This window comes from Neomonachus schauinslandi, chromosome 6 (genome assembly GCF_002201575.2).
Source record: "Neomonachus schauinslandi chromosome 6, ASM220157v2, whole genome shotgun sequence".
Lineage (NCBI taxonomy): Eukaryota > Metazoa > Chordata > Mammalia > Carnivora > Phocidae > Neomonachus > Neomonachus schauinslandi.
In genome coordinates, this window is record NC_058408.1 from 144541814 (window position 1) to 144562761 (window position 20948).

Sequence of the window (20948 nt, forward strand, 5' to 3'; positions counted from 1 at the left end):
GCCTCTTCACTTGTCCCACTTGGGATAATATCGGGAGACTCACTCTGACCGTAAGCTTAACACCACAGGCAAGGGACAAGCCTAAGGTCACCCTGAACACCAAAATGGCTCCCATACACAGTGTCTCCCGAAAATTCTCTAAGGCACTCTGAGAAAACCTCCATTTCTTATTTTGAAAAGAAAAACCGAAAGCAGGAGCTCAGAGTGATGAACAGACTGAATGAACAACTGCATTCATCCCTTTACTCTGGACTTCACTCCTTTTATTCAACATCCATCCATTCATTACCTCAATATATATTGTTACCGTCTGCCAAACGCTAGACGCACAAGCAGACATTCCTTCTTCAGATGTGGCACCAAAAGAAACACAGACAGACACCAGTTCCCCAATCCTGGCGATGTTCTAGGCCATATTCAAGGAACCCCCAGAGAGGGTATGCTAGCCACCACTCCCCGCCCTCACTTGCCTTGCCTCTCTCTCTAGGCAAAAAGTTCTCAACAGAAGACACCCTACATCTTATGCCTGGAAAAGTTCCTCTCCCGTTTAGAGGGGGTCTCTACAGAAATCATATAGAGGCAACCAGGTCAAGGTATATGAGAAACTGTAGGCAAGAGTCCTCAAGAATCTGGTAACAGACCAGCCCGTTGTGTGATCCTGTCCACAAAGGCCCTAGAATCCCAGGCTGACTGCCATCTTACTACGTGACAATTCGGTCAAGAGTACATACCCAATCATCCATCCAGCCATCCACAAACGTATCATCCCACCCCCACGTACCTGCACGTACAAGCCAGCCTCCCCCTCTGTCTCCCCACACTGTAGATACCACTGTCTTTGTCTAGACTCCCAGCTTTAAAAATGGCCAAGGGAAAGAAGGAGATCCCAGCCAACCCAACACACCAAAGATGCCTCCACCCTACACCTGAGTATCCCGGTGCACTGGATTGGAAATAGCAAATTAGAATGACAGATATCTAAACCCTTCTATATTTGAGCCTTTCAGATTAAAATATCATTTGCTGGAATTTGTTGGACGCAAGCCAAACCATGTGCAAATTGATTTTACTGCACAAGTCTGTTGGTCTTTAAAAACTTAAAAAATAATAATAATAATAAAGAAAAGAAAAAAAGTGCTAGTGGGTTACTCTTAACACATTTCATTCCAGAATCTTCCATCACTTCACAGACACCTACACTTTCACATTAAAAAGATAAGGATTTCAGAGCCTCCAAAGAAGTCATTCATTTCCCAACATTACCCTGCAGGCTGAGCAAAGAACCCAGAAGTCCTACTTTTGTGGGCAGAAAATCTCAAAGCTAGGAACCCTTCAAACATAACCAGAAAGCCTCACCCTTCGGCGGACACTCCATCCCTGAGATGGGCCACGGCCAGCCTCCCCGTCAGGTGTGGCAGCCAGCTGGATGCCACGGACACCCGGCTTCCGGCTTGCAGCTGCCACGAACACCCGGCTTGCAGCTGGACGGGGCAGGGCTGGTTTAATCCTGGCTAGCCCCATCCACGTGAGAAGAGCAGAGTTAAGTGTACACACACACACACACACACACACACACTCACACACACACACACACACACACACTCCTCTGGGCTGGATACTACCATCCAAGCTCACAAAATCCGCTCCTTTACACATACCTCATATTGAGGCGGTTTACCCTTTCCTGCAGAGAAGTGCATTTTAGGTATCCATTCATTCCCTGGCTCGGTTTTCCAGTTTTGTGTCCGTGTGTTTGTGTGTTTTAAGATAAATATTTACAGTGGACCTAAATATTTATTCTTAGAAACAAAGGTCCTATAAAATCTTAAATGTCATAAGCCAGATCAACTGAATTTCAAACCAAATTCTCCTTCTTAAACATACTTGTTTCCAATAAATCGTTTCACAAGCAAACATTGTGCATGTAATACCAAATAATGATGCCCTGGGAACAATGAGTGCTTTCATAAGGCCGCCTTCTCTGGCCGGCGCCAGCTTTCAGCAGGGAACGTAGTCACTGGGGCAACACGGGCAGGGCCGGCTGCAGAGGCGCTGCCTTGTTTTACTTGTGGTCAACGTGCTGCTACGTTCCAGTTATTAAGTTATTCCATTGCTATCCGGACTATTTTCACCAAGAGGGGGGAAAAAAAAAAAGCCCTTGCAATGGTTTAATGTTATTGCATTTGCAAATTACAGCGTACCAAATGTTACCGCTTGCAGTCCCGAATGTATCCTTTCAAATTTTCTCACCTTATACAAAATAACCTCTTAACCACCCCCGCATACCTCCGCCCCTTCTCACTTTGGGTACAAAAACTGCAAGTCGGGATCTCTCTGTAATCGAAACCTTACACCGTCTTCCAAAACTTATTACAGCTGCCTTCAGTATAAAATGAAACCTTAGAGAATGTTATTTAAAATGTTTTTAAAAAGTCAGTAGGCCTCATGTTTCGATTCTCCACATCAGGCTTTGATTTCCTTTGCAACCTTATTCTCTGCCTTTAAACAAGTCAAAGACCAGGCCCCAAACATCTTGGGAAAGGTCCCGGGATGCCGGCATCCCCCGAACTGTGCCTCTTCTCAAATCCTTCAGCGATCGCTCTTCCCTGGTGTCTGTCAGACCCGAAAGAACAGGGATCAGCAGGAAGGGGATGACAGAAGTTAGAGCTCCTGTTCTAACTTCCGAAACACAGGGGTGAGAGCAGGGTGCAGGCAGCAGCTCCCGCAGAGATGGGACCTCTGTGGCCAGCTTCCCAGGGGCCCCGGGAACAAGGCAGTGATGGTGGGCACAAGGACCCCCCCAAGGGCTAATGTGCTCTCCCTGGAACCTCACCAGGCCCCAGGCAGAGCAAACCCCCCAGGTTCCCAAGCTTTGGGCAACAGGCCGATATAAAAAGAAGAAGTCAATGAATTATCTCTGGGTCACGGACTAAAACTCAGAGCTGGCCCATCTCTCGGTCTTCTATGGGATAATAAAAATCACAGCCTCTCTACCAGGAATGTTTTACAGTTTTAGGCAAGGTTCTCTTACTGCATGTTGAACTCTCAGATCTTACAGAAAACAGATTTTTCTCTTTCGAGGGGCAGTGAAATAAATATAAGGAAAACCAAAAAGCTGACGAACAGCTCAACCTGTGTCCTTAGCGCGATTTTGAAAATACACATTCTGAGCACAACAGGTGGCAGGTCAGTGCGCAGACCCGAACCAGGTCGCGCACCTTTAAAGGAGTGACTCTCCGGCCTCTATGCGAATTCCAACTTGAGAGAGAAGGGAATGAAGCCCAGAGGGCGCGGTTGCTGCCGATGGGGCACTGGCTGCCCGGCTGGAATGAGGTTCCACCAAATTGATGCGTAGTAAACACAGACTGAAGTGCTTTAAAAAATACATGCTCTCCCCCACGAGTTCTCTCTCTCTCTCTCTCACTCCCTTTTGTCAAGAGCTCCAAGTGAGTCCACTTTCCTCAAGCAGAAGGCCCAGCAGCTACGAGTCTGAATTTCGAGACTGACCCTCCCAAGTCCTGGCCCTGACGCTGGGAGTCACAATCAGAAAGAACAGGCGGAAAACAGCCTGCTTCGTTCCAAGAGGTAATTATTGAGAAAAAGAAAATACCTGAGTGACAAAGAATAAATCTTTGTTAATTGACCACTGAAACTTTATAACATGCCAGTCCTCCTCTGGACATAATAATATGCTTGGCTCATAAGAGATCTACAACTTTTGCTCTGACATAGCAAAGGCCATAAAAAAAAGTCCACGGAGCAGAGAGGCCTCATGCCTACAGGCTCAGTAAATACGCATCCCGGGGATCAGAAGGAGACCAGGTTCTTAAATTACACCTATAAATTAATCAAGCCCAGAGTTGCTGGTTTCCCAGCACACACTGGTCTCCTGAGTATTTCTGCCCAAAAGTTCAGCAGTGCTTGCCACAAAGAACCATTTCAAAGCTGTTCTCTCGGCAGCAAAACACCCAGAGACTCGAATCACACTCAGTGCCCAGTATTGATCTGGAAACAGCACGTCCCCTGCTCTGGGGCACCCATTCATGTAAGGAGTGTAGAGAACCTTGCCGGCTCTGTCCTTAAATTGAAATCAAAATTTAATTACCCCTCCTCTTAAATGGCAGTTTCTTAGCAACTCCAAAGGGCTGAATAGAGAAAGAACGTTCTACACGATTTGGAGGACAAGTGAAAACAACGGAGAATTCTTTTTCTAAAGCCCAGCCTCGCTTGTTTTCTAAAGAGTAGGTAGTGGTTGCTTTTGTTGCCTAAAAAACGCACTAAACCAGTTAGCAAGAGGCGATCAAAGCCCTCTGAAGTCTGAGGAGCCCAATAACCTGCCAAAGACCTCACACTAATTACAATTAGTAGAATGAGTTCATTGCCTTGTCAAGACTCTACCTAATGCATTCAACACAGTCAGGAGAGATCGAGTTGGGTTCTGAGTTTTGTTTTCCCTACGTTTTTCTCCAGCCTCTAGAAATCAGCATTGATCAGCAGAACTGATCTCTTTTCTTTTAGACATTGGACTCTATTAGAAAGAGCCCAAGTACCGGTAGCTGGTATTCTGACTTGTCATCTTCTAGAACAGATGGAGTGGCCTGGGGTACTGAGCACCCAGAATAACTTCTTTTTAAGTTAAAGGAAAAATGCCTTTTCGTAGAAGGTCACTGGTGTGTTGCTCTCTCTCTCTCTCTGTCCCAAGCTTAGCTGAGCCTCATTTTCCACCCGCCTGGACATCTGACCCTGAAAGTCTTGCAGAACCAGGCTGGGTGGGGATCCAGCTTCCTCCAAAACATACACATTTTTCCTGCAGAGAGAGAGCAAAAAAGTCTGCAGACCAGGCCTGTTTGGGGAAAGCCACAGGGTCTCCCCTCTGGTGCTGAAGTCCCTCGGTGACTTACGGAGGCTGCACCATGTGAAATGCTAGAAGCAAAACACCACTAATTCCTTTGTGCTTGCTCGATGAGGTGGAGAGTGGAGTGAAGTGCTCGCTGGGGCGGGGCGGCCTGGGAAGACCGAAGCAGGTGAAGGCAAAGTGCCTTCCCTAATTAATGTCATCGACTGCATTATGTGGCTGGGGGCTGAGTGGCTTCTACCAGCTGGGTGTCAATTTAGGTCTTCTTGGGCAAATTACCGAAGCCGGGCAGTGTGTTACTTACACCCCACACGTTTACGATACCCTGAGCTCTGTGCCTTCAAAAGTTAAACCAGAACTGAAGACTCTTAGGTGACCACAAAGTTATGTCCAAGTGAGTTTCAAAAATGCCCTTCCTTTAGTTAAAGAGAGACATGGCTTCGGGGCGATGGAAAGTTCTGGGGATAGACGGTGGTGATCGTTGCAGAACCATATGAATGTATATTTCATGCCACTAAATTGCACATTCAAAATTGACTATATAGACTTAGCCACCTTTTTTTTTTTTAAAGGGAGACATGGCAAAGGCGACTACTCTCAAAGAGCGAACAAGATCTATTTCTAGGGTCATGGAAAACCTGCCTTCTCAATTAGTTAAGTGTATTTACCTTGTCGAGTTTACTGAGAGCTTTTCTCTGTTCTGACACAAAGACTCCGCACAAGGGCCCTCCCTGTCTTGTGCTTGGTTTTCACGCTGATGTAAAACTCATACGTCAGTCTCCCCAGGCTCACTCCAGCGGCGCTGGGGTAAACACAGCTGAGAGCGGTCATGCTGGGAGCCATATCGCAGAGCCTCAGCACCCCACCACTCGCCATAGGGGGTGCAACATCTTTCAGGAATGTAAGATTATCAGCTGGTGTCTGCATAGCTGGGTTTCCTCCATGGAAAGCGCATGCTGGAGATGTTTTTTCAAAGTCCCGGAATGAAACATACCTTTCTGCTGAACTCCAAATCAGAATGCCTTCTCTCAAATGATTTGCAGAGAAGCTAAAAATCAAATCACTGGGGAGCCCCCAAAGACAGCAGCACTCAAAATGAAGCTCTTTAGGTTGGAGATGTTTCAGTGACATCAAAGAGATCCAGTTAGTCCAGCTCTAGAAATCATCCCAGAAAAGGAGTCACCCAGGTGGCCAACAAAGGTGTGTGCAAAACTTACCTCTTTTGTAACTGGAAAACAAGCTAAACACCCAATCAGGGGGGGAATGATGAAATAAATTATACACTATCCATGACAGAAGAGCATACGGATCACAAATAAGAATGAAATCATCGATATGTACAGACATGGAAAGAGGTCTACAAAAATAATGTTCACAGGTTAATCAACTCCCACCATGAAAAGGCCTTCATTCTAGAGGAAGTCTAGAAAAATCTATCACACTAATCTCTTCAAAGCTTTATTTTGCTTCTGGGATGATTCAAGCAGAAGTTAAAGCTTTCAGCCCATCTGAGCAAACAAGAAATGCTTCCCTTTGGTACAAACTACATGAGAAGTTAAATGATAAAACCTTACTCGTTTTCTTAGAGACAAACTCAGACACTGAACCTAGAAGTGATTCTCGATACTCCTTGCTGTCAGCGTCACCTACAGAGAAGCGTCCAGATGTAGTCCCCCAGCTCACGAGAGGCTCCACTTCTCACTGTCTGAGCCTGCTGGGATGCCTCAAGCCAGCCTGCAACCCAGCCTACTCCCCACTGAACATTCGCTGATGGTTTCACACACAGAATGATCTTGTTTCTATTGGCCAAAACGTAAAATGCAAAGGACTGAATCTTTTACTTTCCAGGCCCAGTCCAGAGTGTATACTGAACCCAATAAAATGAGGACTTCCTTGGGGTGCCTGGGTGGCCCAGTCAGTTAAGCATCGGACTCTTGATTTCGGCTCAGGTCATGATCTCAGGGTTGGGAGACCGAGCCCCATGCCCCATTGTGGGCTCCGTGCTGGGCGTGGAGCCTGCTTAAGATTCTCTCTCCCTGGGGCGCCTGAGTGGCTCAGTTGGTTACGCAACTGTCTTCGGATCAGGTCATGATCCCAGGGCCCCGGGGTCAAGCCCCACGTTGAGCTCCCTGCCCAGCGGGGAGCTTGCTTCTCTCTCACTCTCCTTCTCTCATTCTGTCTCTCTCTCTCTCTTTCAAATAAATAAATAAATAAAATCTTTAAAACAAACAAGAAAGATTCTCTCTCCCTCTTCCTCTGCCCCTTCACCCAACCCCAACCTGCTCAACTGCACTCTGTCAAAAAAAAAAAAGAGGACTTCCTTTTTCAAAGAAGGCACAACTGTCAAATGATCCTTCTGGAATAATATCCAATACCTGTCTTGCAAAATATCACTTTCAACCTGATATGAGGGGAAATAGGTCTGGTGCACAGTCTGACCTGTTGATTTGTATACTTATTTGTACACTTACTTGGTCTGTATACTTATGTGTGAAAGAACGCTCTGAGGGGGACGCTCTGGGAGAAAGAAAGAAAAAGTAGTTCTAGCAACTTCCAGAAACCTCCATCCCTATCTATCATCATCCCACTGTAGCAGTTTTGGGGTCTTCTGAGCACAGAAGACATGAGACATGACATGAGAACTCCAACAGGGCAGAGCCCGCGTCTCAGTCAACTGACTGCCACCCCCGTCCTAAGGGAGGCGGCGGCCATAAAGGCGCTCTGGTGGAGGTATCATTTGAAACATGAAGAAAGCTCATGGCATTTCTATATTGACACTTCAATGACAGTTGACCTAATACTTCCCAACCGGGGTCTTTTGGTTTATAAAGGTGACTGGAAATCGAAGCTGTATTAAGTGTTTGGAGAGAAGCTCTGAAGAGGACTCGCTTGAGAACTCACCGTGCTAAGAACCAAACTCCAAATAGAACTCACGTGTTAGGGGTGCCTGGGTGGCTCAGTGGTTAAGCGTCTGCCTTTGGCCCAGGTTATGATCCTGGGGGTCCTGGGATCGAGCCCCGCGTCGGGCTCCCTGCTCAGCGGGGAATCTGCTTCTCCCTCTCCCCCTGCCCCTCCCCCTCCCCCTGCTCACGCTCTCTCTCGCTCTCTCAAATAAATAAATAAAATCTTTAAAAACCAAAGTCACCCGTTAAACTGCTTTTCTTCTATTATTCCAATTCGGCATGCACCGCCAGAGCTCTTACGAAGTTCTAGCCCATTCCTGGGCACTGTGACTGCCAGCAGTGCACTTAGATCTTCATGCCGAGACCACTCACCTACGCTCGGACAGCATCAGCTTTCTCCCCAACCCCTGCCCCGACCCATCCTACCACCAGGTATGTGAGGAGACCGTCTTCTTACGAAAAGCTGTAAGACCGTAACTTTCTGTGACACTTCCACATCCTCTTTGCCCACACCACAGACTCAATGCCAAAGATGAGACAAGAGATCAAATATTAGCCTAGCCTTCTCCCCAGCCACCTCGGCCGGGACCCCGGCCAGAATCTAAAGCAATCAATAAGGCTTCCTTCCTCAACTATGGGGCAGAGGGCAACTGATGGCTTGCAGAGAACACGGCAAAAATGCTGACACTGCGAAGTCCTGACACGCCCCATCCACGCTGGCTTGCGCCTGCTCCCACCTCGGCAGCGAGCACACAAGACACCACCTGCCCGGTGCCTGGAAGGACTAACTTCCGGCTGGTCTTGGTCCTGCGGGAAAGCACTCATATGCCCGTCAGTACCTTCGGAGTGACGTAGCTACCCACTGACCAGCTTTTGCCCCCCAGAATCCCCGTTGTGAAACAGGTATAAAAATCTGCTCTGTAGTAACCCAAAGCCCATTAAACAGTAGCTCAAAGGAAGTTTTGAAATCTCTGTCCTGGAGGAACGAAGAGGACAGACCACTCCTTTAACTGGGGCTGCGCTGAGTGCCTCACGATCCAAGAGGAGGTGTGAGACCACTTAAGGATAGTGACTAACAATCAAGCACGTGGTTCTATTATTTAGAAGCTCTGCCCCCCCCCCCCCCCCCCGGCTTTACAGACAAGGGAACTGAGGGTCAGAGGTTCCACGCCTTCCACGGCCACAGAGCTGCCCAAGCTGGAAATGGAATGTGAAGCCCTCCACCATGTAATTCCCACAAGGACCTCCAGGGGCGCCTCCAGGCAGCGGGGGAGTCCGGGAGCGTTGACACAGTAGCCCTCGTCGGGAAGGAAAGGGGGAAATGGCTCTGGGGCCACAAAAGCAGCTCAGGACTTTGCTTCCTACACAACCCTGCCCAGTTCCAGGATTCTATGGTAACTGAACAAGCTTACTTATTAAGGTGCTCACTGTGACCTATGACCGAGCGTGGCACCCCAACCCACTGTCAACGGGCGGGGGGGGTTTCTATCTCCCCCGGGGTGCGATTTCACCACTCCAGAGCTGGCATGCAGGACCAATATCAGGGTAAACACACCAAGTCTTAAACCCAGAGCAAGAAAAGGAAAGAATTAGTTGGCAGCAAGAAGATGAAGATGGAAAATCAAATGGGGCCTGGCCAAGAAGCCTCTAGGTCGAGATGCTTCAAGTTCAGAACCGCCAGGGGCTCTGTGGAACTGAGGCTGGTGGATGCCAGGGAAATGCACAAGTGTGGCAACTCTTGAACATGAGAGTCAAGTGTTTAAGGCGTTAAAAATCTCTGGATGTATGGTTTCATGTGGTTTAACGCTACCTACCACGACAGCCACCCCTCATCAGACAGAGAAACAAAAGCTTTGTCTAGAAGCCCGGGTGTGATGGAAACGAGGACAGACAGGGGTCTTCCGTGAGGAGCAAGTGAGCAGGAATGAACCCAATTTTGAGTTTCAGTAAGAAACTAACCAATTAACGAGGCCACTACTTCTTCATTTACTTAAATGCTCCTTTGTTCCACCCCCCCCCCAAAAAAAGAGTCCAAAATTCACCCTGGAAAAGTGTGGCTTGAGGGACTCTCACTTGCCTCAGTCCCTCTTCTGCTCAGAGATCACACTGGAGGCTTTGTCCTCCCAGGACAGAGGCTACCCCGAGCAGTAAACAATTTATGCAATTTCTCCTTCTCCTGCTGGGGATGGGCTGCCAAAAGCTCAGTGCCAGGTGTCAACCCCACAGCCAGGCTTATCAGTCAGTGCCTGGAATAAAAGACTCTTCATTCCTCCTGAACACACACTGGAGGGGGTGCACCAGGACAGATTCCTTCGTGCTTTCAGGCTCCGTCCCATCATGTCTAGAGCCCAGTTAGAGCAGATTTATGTCAAGGACTAGTCGACAGCACCATTCTGCTCTGCCACTGAGCAAGTCAGGGCTGGTGAGGAGGCCTGAGTGACCCCCACCCAGCCAGAGGTGTGCTTGGCCGTTGACTGGCTCCCAACCATCCACTGAGACCCTGTCTGGAGCTTACAGCTCTTGTCCCAGGGGCAGACAAAACTCTAGAAAGTCAGACTGATAGATGACAAGGCATGGCTGACCTCAGCAAATCCAGAGGCACTGTTTCCAACCTCCCCTGCACTCTGCCCCGCAAGTATCCAACGCCATGTGAAAAGCTCAAAACTTAGATCTCATGGTCTCTGGGATTGCAGAATTGGGACATGCAAAGGGAGAAAAAGTTCATAAATCAAAGCCGATGGACTCTATGAGCGAGGAGGACCAACTGGTCCATTAAACACTTTCATCTCTCTCTCTCTCTCACTTCGTTGTTTTGAACATGGGGCGGGGTAACAGCAGCACCTTTTCAGAGTTTTGCAGTGGTCCCTGCTGGTCCACACCACAGGACACATAGAACCGAGACCCCCATGTGCAGTGCATGGAGCATTAATATAGGTTTCCAGAACACCCAGATGGAGGCCCCCGCTCTGGTGTTCTTTTAAGTACTTGGCAAATAAATCCCGCATCGCCTCAACTATCAGCAGGGTGGGAGGTGAGGGTGGACGCCACCTTCAGGAACTTGGAGCTCTCAAATACCACGATCCTATCCTGCAAGTGGACCAGTCCTGGGACAGCCGTGACGACTGCATTAACCAAAGGTATAAACCCAGCAGGACACGTGAACGGCAGACACTGGCCCCTTCTGTGGGTCCCAACATGGCATTCAGTTTATTTAATAAAACTTCTGATGGAGTCTAATGAAAGCTATTAAAAATGCCTTCTAGGGGCGCCTGGGTGGTTAAACGTCTGCCTTCGGCTCAGGTCATGATCACAGGGTCCTGGGATCGAGCCCCGCGTCAGACTCCCCACTCAGCCTGCTTCTCCCTCTCCCTCTGCTCTCTCTCATGCTCTCTCTCCCTCAAATAAATAAAATCTTTTAAAAAAATAAAAATAAATAAAAATGCCCTCTAACTCTCCAGAAAGTCCAGGTTTGAAGGAAGAAAACCAGCATTTGTTGCTGGCCACGTGATGCCAATTTGGTGGGGGGGGCTTTGTTTTTGTTTTTATCTGTTACCCCAAACAGATTCCTCATAACCACTGTAGTGGGTTGAACTTGGCCCCCCCCAAAAAAAGATAAGTCCATGTCCTCACCCCTGGAACCTATGAATGTGGCCCTATTTGGAAACAAGATCTTTCTAATTAAGTTAAGGATCTTGAGATGAGACCATCCTGGATGGAGGGCAGGCCCTCAAGCCAATGACAGGAGTCCCTGTAGACGACACACAGGGGGAGATCTGAGACGCAGAGACGAAGGCCACAGGAAGACAGAGGCCGAGACGAGAATGACATGTCCACAAGCCGAGGGCGGCCAGCAGCCACCAGAAGCTGGGGAGAGGCGTGAAACTGATGCCCCCTCAGAGTCTCTAGAAGGAACCAACCCCGCTGACACCCTGACTTCAAATGTCCGGCTTCCAGAACAGAGATGGAATCACCTTCCGTTGTGTTAAGCCATCCAGTTTGTGCTCGTCACAGCAACCCCTAGGAAACGGACACAACCATCACGGGAATGAGCAGGTACCATCATTCCAACTCCCCCGATGAGGCCGGAGAGGCTCAGGAAAGGCTAAGGGACTTGTGACAACTCCCTCGGGGCCCTGCTGCTCTCTCCACACCACCAGGCTGCCTTTCACGGACGTAAATGGGTCTCAGCTCCTTCATTCGCACACACAAGGGCTGCGAAACCCAAGGTCACGGGATCTGTCCCAAGTTGTGTCTTCTTGGAGGCAGGGCCGTCAGAACCCGGTGCTTCAGCCTCATTTCACTGATGAACGAGGGCCAAGACCCGTCACCTCCCGGAGCCAGCCCTGTGAGGGGAGCCTGGTTTCCGAGAGTCACAATTACCAAGATGCGGAGCTTCGCGCTAATTTTCCCTCGCAAGTAAATGGCTGAAAAGTAATGGTGTCAATTTTAATGAGGATCAAGCAAGCCTCCTAAAAGGGCTCCCATACACGAGAGCATTTCCCTCACACACAACAATGGCTGGCTGTTTAATTCCAGAACACAAGAATGTCACTTAAATTACACGGCTTTTACGTGAAAGTGCTTATGGGAATGCCTTTCCAAGGAAGAATTTCAATAAAAAGATCTCGCCCGTTTTGATGCTTCGTAATATCTGAACTGCAAACCTATGTATCATAGCAACAAAAATAAACCCTCGAAGAATGTGAATGAGGACAGGACTTCACTTTCACTGGGACAGAGTCTCCGATTTTTCTGAGACGCAGCTGTAGCTGGGAAGCTTATCATCACGTGGCGGTATACTACACTTGGACTGTGGGCCACCAGAAAATCGTTGTTCAAGCCTGAATCCCTTTTGTTGCCTCTTGCTGAGATGTTCAGAACGCCCGCCTGCCAACCCCATAAGTCTACATGAGACTCTCGAGCTGACTCAATTCTTACTTTATTAGTGCTTCTCAAAGCAATTACTGGGGTTTTGAGCAAAGATGAGAGTATTTCACACCTCCATCTTTCCTGAAAATGTCTTATACTCCACTGACTTTTGGCTTCTATTTATAAAGAAGGTTCAAGGCTTGGAAAATTATTAGGGGTTGAGCTTTAATGGATATTCCCAACCAGCATTGTGTCATTATTGGCCCACGTCTGGCTGGGCAATCTCCCAAATTTGTGACATAATCAGGCCTTTCTCTGCATTACTCCATACGCTCTATGCTCCCTCTACATTACACCACTGAATCATACGCTCTTTTCAACAAGACTGATTGCCAGGGGATTAACATTAGACAGCACAATTCCATTATTCAGCAGCCCAATTCAAATCCAGCCCTAAACTCTAAGAGAGATTGCAGGGCTTCACAGAGATGAGCTGCCAGAAAGCTCAAAGGAGAGGTGGGGTGAGGGGCTTTTGAATGTTTTACATAACAACTCAACCTAAAACCTGCTAGGAGCGAGAGAGCCCATGGCTGAGGTGGCCAAGCTGACTCCTGATTCCTAGACGGGTCCCCAGCCAATCCCAGTGAGCAATCTGTGGACCTACGCAAAGCCAGAATCCCCCATGGACTGCTACAACACAATTACTTTATTCACACAACTACTTAGTTTCAAAATTAAGTACTGAAGAACTTTTAGCCCCAAATCTTTCTTTCCTTAAATAGAAACACTCTCATGTCAAATTCAGGAGATGGGAGGCCCAACGTGAACCCCACGTTGTGTGCTTAATCAATAGATTTATGGCGCATCAATGCCAAAATAAATGTTCACCACTCTCTTCTCATATTTGAGTGTTACTTCTTTCTGTTTGATCTATAAAATATCCGTACATAGCAATTCCCACTAAAAAACCTCCCCCAAATATCTCTGTGAGAAAAGAGGGTTCTGAAACTCAGTCTCTTATGAATGTCCACAGGATCTACATTATGTAAAAGCTACCAAATTTCACATTAAGGCTTCTGAATAATAAAGATAAAATGTCACAAATACTTTTTTTCACTGAATTCTAACATACATGTGGAAATAAACACTATCTCATGCTAAGGCAGAGTTTCTTATGGACTTATTTTAATTTGATAGAAAATCAAAATGGTTTTCTGTTTCATTTTCAGTTAACCTAAAAACCAAAATCTATGTAATTTGGTTAATCAAGCTTGTGGAAGGTGTTTTCATGGTTCTTTGGGCAATTCAAATTGCTACGGAGCCTTTCTTCAAAGAGTTTCCAGTTTCTTAAAGGAGAAGAAATGCCCACACATGAAATAATACCAGGGACACATGCATAGGAAATGATGGGGGAAAGCCTTTGTTCATAGACACAGAGGGTGGGCATGAGTCTGTGGAGTTACATAGGGTCACTTTAAGGCAAAATCCATCAGAGAGAGCCTGGAGTTAAGACGTTTTGCAGGAGCCAGCAATCCACAAGAGAAGGGCAAACTGGTTAGCTGACCCTCAGCCAGGACTCAGGCCAGGTGGTGATCCTGAGAGTCCAGGTAGATGACAAGACAGAGAAAAGATGGATCACACAAAGAAAAGATCTTAGCCCACCATCCCTGCAGCAATGACACACATCCTCGGCATCTCCAATCCTCCAACAAGACAGAGAAACCCTATTTCCTCATCAGTTACAACACAACCCATCACAACAGGCAAGACGGGAAGAAATTTGAGTTCCAGGACAACAGGCTCATGGTCTTAAGATATTTAATTAAAATAGCCTACCTATCTGAGCACTTCAGAGATTTACAAGCCCATACACAGTTCCCTCTTCACAGAAGAAATTGTTTCTAGGAACAAACGCTGAACCTACAATACCGAATGACTTTCTCTTGACGCAAGTGAAGGGCACCTTGACCCTGACCTGCCCCAGCCAGCTATCAGCTCACTCATCGTCATACCTTTTCCTTTACTCTTCAGCCGGCATAATACAATTGCCCTTCTTTAGATCATGTGCCTCTCTTTTAAAAACAAAGTTCTAGGGGCACCTAGATGGCTCAGTCGGTTAAGCATCCAACTCTTGGTTTCAGCTCAGGTCGTGATGTCAGGGTCCTGGCATCGAGCCCTGCACCGGGCTCCACACTCAGCATGGAGTCTGCTCGAGATCCTCTCTCTCCCTCTGCCCTTCCACCTCCTGCACTCGCTCTTGCTCTCTCTCTAAAATAAATAAAACTTTAAAAGTCCTCCTAGAGCGTATCTGTACCCTTTCCCTGAACACACTAACATTCTTCAAAGTAATCTCAGCTTCCAGAATGTCAGCACCTTTCCTACTATGTCCATTTTGCACAAGATGCAAGGGAACCAAGAGGATCACACAAAATATGTAAAACATGGCTCATCAGGAAACAGCACACTGTCAAATGATAGAAGAACCCTTCTCCAATGACAGCGTGTATTTAGAAAGAAGGAGAATGCACCAACTCTCCCTAAACCATGGGGAGAAACAGGACTCGTTTTCATGATGTCATGATGGCAAGAAGCACACTCACCAACAACATCGAGGTGGTATGTGTGATTGATGGAGCCGTACTCGTTCTCTACCACACAGGTGTAATTTCCTTTGTCGGACGGGACCACGCTCTCCATAATAAGGCTCCAATGCTGGTTTCGCACCTGAAAAGATCAAAGTAAAGGTGCTTATTTAACAATCTTAGCACAGAATACCAGGCACTTTGCTTTCTTGATTTAGAAAGAAGTTGAGGGAGACAAGGAAGGTAGAGAAGAATCACCTGAATTCTACATTTCTCTCATAGTAAGGACTCAGAATGGAGACAAATGAAAACAATCATTACCATCAAGGTGAATGTCTAGCAACGGGAATATGGACGTGTTCAGATCTGCAAGTGTGCGGGGTGGGTCTGTCACTGTCGTGGTGTGAAGGTTCCTCCAGGAGCTACCAAATGGCCGGGGGAACCTGCACATTAGCCTGCGACCCTATCGGTGCCCCAGAGCAGAGGGGCTGAAAGGCTGCTCATCCCCTAGGAACCCTCAGGCCCCACGGCACCCACGGACCATTTAGGGCCAACGCCAATGCGCACTTACTATATGCCAGGCACTGCTCTGAGCACTCCATCCCTCCTTAGCTAATGCGATTCTCCCGAGGAGCCCACAAGCTAGATTCTCCATTGTTCCTGGAGACTTCCAGTTTCTTTCCCCACGGCCCTCAGATGCTGTCTGGAAGTCTCAAGAGGTTTCAACTGGGAACACATGTCTGCCCGCCCCCATCTCTGGCAGTGGCCAAATAGATGCTATATACTCCTGAGACACATACCCAGAATTCCAAATATGGGAGCAATGAATCCTCAGGAAACCTAAGTTGTATATCCATCTGCTTACAAACTCCTTGAGACTTTTCAAAGATAAGCAGCACATGTGAAAATAAGCTACTGTGATTCCTACCCACAGTTCTGTCAACATGCAAAGAGACTAGACTCTAACATTCCCACCTTGCTTTTAAAATATTTTCATCGGGGGCGCCTGGGTGGCTCAGTTGGTTAAGCGACTGCCTTCGGCTCAGGTCATGATCCGGAGTCCCGGGATCAAGTCCCGCATTGGGCTCCCTGCTCGGCAGGGAGTCTGCTTCTCCCTCTGCCCCTCCCCCCTCTCATGTGCTCTCTCTCTCTCATTCTCTCTCTGTCAAATAATAAATAAAATCTTTAAAAATAAATAAATAAATAAAATATTTTCATCGACTCAAACTTTCAAGCAAGCATGACTTTTCCTTACTAAGACCAAAATACAGATTTTATTGGGGCGCCTGGATGGCTCAGTCAGTTAAGCGTCTGCCTTTGGCTCAGGTCATGATCCCAGGGTCCTGGGACAGAATCCCACATCGGGCTCCCTGCTTGGCGGGAGCCTGCTCCTCCCTCTCCCTCTGCCCCTCCCCCTGCTTATGCTCTCCATCTCTCTCTCTCTCTCTGTGTGTCAAATAAATAAAATCTTTTTTATAAAATGCAGATTTTATCTTGCAGGGTCAAGGCTTTAACCTTTTTCTCCAAATCCAAATCATGTTGTAAAGGTATTTTGGGCCAGGTACTCTAAAGACTTGGAGAAAAAATAAATAAATAAAAAGCCAGGGCCCTACCAGTCTTAACTATGATTTCAGGAATTTCAACTGACCTTCTGAATGATTCCCTGAGCACTGCAAGTGTTTTCTGCCTTAATCACACAAAAAACCGATAATACCCGCAGAGCCTCTGCAAGCACACGAGTGAGTCAAGGAACTAGAGAATAAAGAAAATCATCTCATGAATGCTCCATTATAAAAACAGGAGGGCAGAGCAGCTGTCCGCTTTGAAAAGCAGCGCCAACAGAGGTGAGAGGCTATCAGAGTCTGTTCCCACCCAACGTGTGTCACATCAGATGTTGAGCTTTGTTGCAAGCCACTCTCTGAGAGCAGCTACTGATGCGGAGTTCAAAAACGAGCCCACTGCTCATCACGGACAGTCTTATGCAGGATCCCGCGGGTGAGGGCTGGACTCTTCCTCACCAAGTACAAGCCCTGAAGTAAGAGTGAGTTCTGGGCAGACAGTGCCTCTGTCCTAGCTGCTGCCCTCTCACCAACTCCCCTGTATAACCCTGAAGGGGGACTCTTTCAATCTACTGTCATGGAGCTGACGAGGGGATATTCATTCTCACTGTCCCAGGCGAAGAGCCTGGCGGTAAAATGAATCTGAAGGCATCGGACCCCAGTGGAGAGAGTCTGTCTCCTCCACTGGAGAAGACCTGCCTTCTGCTCTTGGCTGGGCCATAGACTTACAGGAGAACCCAAGCAAGAGGCTAGGTATCCTCTTAGCAGGGATAGGCCTTCCATGCACGGTGTATAGAGGGAACGCTATGAAGGAGAAGAGGCGGTTGCTAAGTTTTCCAGGGCAATGAGAATGCTCTACCGAAATCCTGGCCCCCTGGGTGTTAACCCTGGAGCTGTGTGCTAAAGAGCATGGACGACTCCAGTACTAACTCCTTGACTTAACGTGAGGCAGATGGGCCCACACGGAGACCCTCCCTCTCCCCAAGCTCTCAGGGGGTATCAGAAATGGGACTTTCCTGGACTCTGAAGGACTAATCACACGGAGGGTAACTTGGGGATGAAGCCACAGGCCCTAATGTCACCAAGCCACGTAATCCAGCATTTAGCCCTGCTGTAAATATTCAGTTCTTTGAGTCCCCGCTCAAATGTCATGCCCATAAGCCCTTAATCATGACTAGTGCCTGTCTCTGGACCCCGTCCAAACTGTCAATGTCTTTCTTGCGCCTGGATCCAGATTTGGCACACAGCACATTCCAAATGGAGCTGAACCTGAACTGCACAGGGAGGGCATCGTCTGCCTCTGCCCAAGACATTAAATCTTGGCATATGCAGCTCGGCATACCACGCCGTTTTTAACCCCTGGGCATATGGTCAGATCCAGTCTCTCGTCGGGGCTATGGCATTCCACGTAAGATCCCTCTTCAAGAGCATGTGCTCCCTGAATATTTACTTCCTGGAGATGCACGACAAATATTAACAAGTTAACATTTATCAAATGCTTTCACAATGAGAAACACATTGACCAGACAAGGTGCTTCTGCCCTTTCTGAGACCTTGGTACTCAATCAATAGTGCCCCATGCAGGGCGGTTAATCTTTATTTTCTTACACCATTGCTCCAGTATTTGATTCCTTGACATACCACCAATCCCAAATTTTATGAGCTGTGGCATTTTCCAAATGGACGCCCTTAGAAGGTGCCAAAAGTGGGAACGTCTGACACTTTCACAGGGGATATCCTACCATTAATTAGTGGTTGCTTAATGACAAGCTGAGAGAGGACAAACAGTAACTCTACCAAGATGGGGAGCAAAGGCACAAAGACTTTTGTGTTTCTTTTCTAAGCACTTCAATTCTATACCCCGATTCAGGGTCAACCTAAAGACACTACCCTTCCAACAAAAATGTCAGATGTCCTCTTCACCGTGTTTTTCTAATATTCCTCATCTTTTTAGAGCTATCATTCTTCTGCCAGTTAGATCAAATGTACATCTCTACTTTCACAGAAAAGGGAATGTAAATACCCAAAAAACATATGAAAAGATGCTTAACCTCATTAACAATCAGGGAAATGCAAATTAAAACAATAACGAGACACTGTTATTCGCCAGCTGATTAACAAAAATTAGGAAGAGCCACCTCACAGAGTACTTAGTGAGGCTGGAGGGAAAGAGAGGCTCAAACTGAGAACAGGAACATGAAGAAAAACCTTTCTGTAAAATAATCTGGCAGCGCCTATTAAAATTAGCAGCACATTTTTTTCTTTTTACCCAGTTAATTCCACTTCTAGAAATCTAGCCTACACAGAAAACAGCAGCATGACTTCAAGGCACACGAACAAGACTGTTGCTTCGAGCACCGTTCGTAACAGCAAAACTGAATCCATCAGGAAGAGAGTCATTAATAATACACAGTTCATCCTATATGAACTAACGTATAGTTAATTCATTCCAACAAAATAGCATACGGTCACTAAAAAGAATGAGGTATTCTTAAGTTCGGACCAGGTAGGATATCATGAACAGTACTGATAAATAGGGGGGAAAAAAAGTAGGTGGGATAAAACTATGTATACTCAGGATTCCATTGCACAGAAATACACACGCACGCGCACACAACCTTACAAGTGCCTACACTATAGCCCTGAACCTATAAACCTATAAGCACGACTGTATAAACACAGCTAAAATCAGAATGAAAAGGTACTAAATTGTTAGCTGTACATTTTGTACAATTAAGTGGAGCTATGCACATTGCTGACTTTTTTCTCATTTTCGCTTTTCAAATTTAAACCGAAATCGCAGACATTTGACCCACAAAGTGAAATAAAACCGCTCCCCCCACCTCCCCCTTCAGTGGTAGCCGCTCTGTTGCAAAACCACCGCGGCTGTAAGTCTCTGGCAGCCTGAGCGACAGCGCTGGGGAGGACAGAAATCCTGCACCGGCAGACACACGCACAATCCTTTCTTCTCATTCCTGCCCGTGGCCAAATCTTTGTGGAATTCATCATTATTTTTCGTCTGCCAAGGAACAGAATTAGAGAGCATGAGGCTTCAAAACTATGTTCGCTAAAGACTTGTAAAAATAACATTTCCATACTGAAACAAAGCAGATTGAAGCTAATGGCCTAAACTCTTTTACTCCTAATACAAAAAAGTGGATTCCACAAACATTCCATGCCCGTGGTCACAAAGTCAAAAGATGGCCCAGACAGGTTTTTTCAGAATTCCTCTGCTACCTAGGTCTTCCGAGGTGCATGTTTAAAGCCGCAGCTATCTTCAGGTGACAACTGGGAATGTAGATTTAGTCTGTTAACGATACCGAAACACCTACGGGAAAGGTGAAAGGCCAGAGACCCAGGCTGTCACCTGGATGTTTGGTTTCCACATTGCAAAAAAAAAAAAAAAAAAAAGTCTGGACATTTCCAAATAGCTAGGTGTTCGATAACAAGCAGAATAAACAACCAGAAGCTGGATGGAAAGTTTTGCTCTATGTCAAGTCAATGAATACTGTGTCCATGTGATGGCAAATACCCCCAACGCTTCCTTCCACCCGTAGCAGGGCCCAGTTTATGGGAAAAGGCAGCAATCCCTTTGAACCCTGGCCTTCACAAAGGCAGCCCATGAACTACAACTCACCGTAAGCCAATTGTCATTAGGATGCACAGAGCCTTACTATCCCATGCCAGACCCCCTTTTCCGGCAGGTTCCTTGGGTCTCTGAGCCAGGCCTCTGGAGGTGTGCACAAACTGAGCTTCCACGTGTCAAGGGCTGTGGCCCTCACTGCTGCTTATCACCACGCAGATGTGGAGGCAAATGCCTGATTAATAACTCCTGAAGTTTGCTTTTCAGGAGGTGTCCAGAGAACAGGGCGAGGCAAGCTCTGATCCCACCTAGCACGCAACTTCAGCAACTCTTTCCCTCCAGTCCGTCAACAGTGCATGGATCTCCCAGGGCAGGGAGGAGAAAATTAGAAAATGCAAGGCTGTCCCCAGACGCTGCAAGGGGCTCAGAAAGGCACTCTGGGGGCCGACTGACAGCAGGGTCACTGCCTTTCGAATTTCACTCTTTAAAAATCTTATGACCTTCCTCAAAAAGCTGAATGAAGAATCATCAGATGACCCAGCAATCGCACTGCTCAGTTTATACCCAAAGGAACCGCAAGCAAGGACTCAAACAGAT

At 47.2% G+C, this 20948-nt stretch overlaps 1 protein-coding gene across 4 annotated transcripts in view; it reads right to left on the minus strand.

The window, feature by feature from the left end:
- The window catches only part of FGFR2 (fibroblast growth factor receptor 2), a 97397-nt gene that overhangs the window by 36878 nt on the left and 39571 nt on the right, over positions 1 to 20948 (minus strand). For all 4 annotated transcript variants that reach the window (XM_021703826.1, XM_021703822.2, XM_021703824.2 and 1 more), the window contains one exon: positions 15228 to 15351. In XM_021703826.1, the coding sequence (XP_021559501.1) occupies positions 15228 to 15351 (124 nt within the window). The remainder of the gene's footprint in view (positions 1 to 15227; positions 15352 to 20948) is intronic.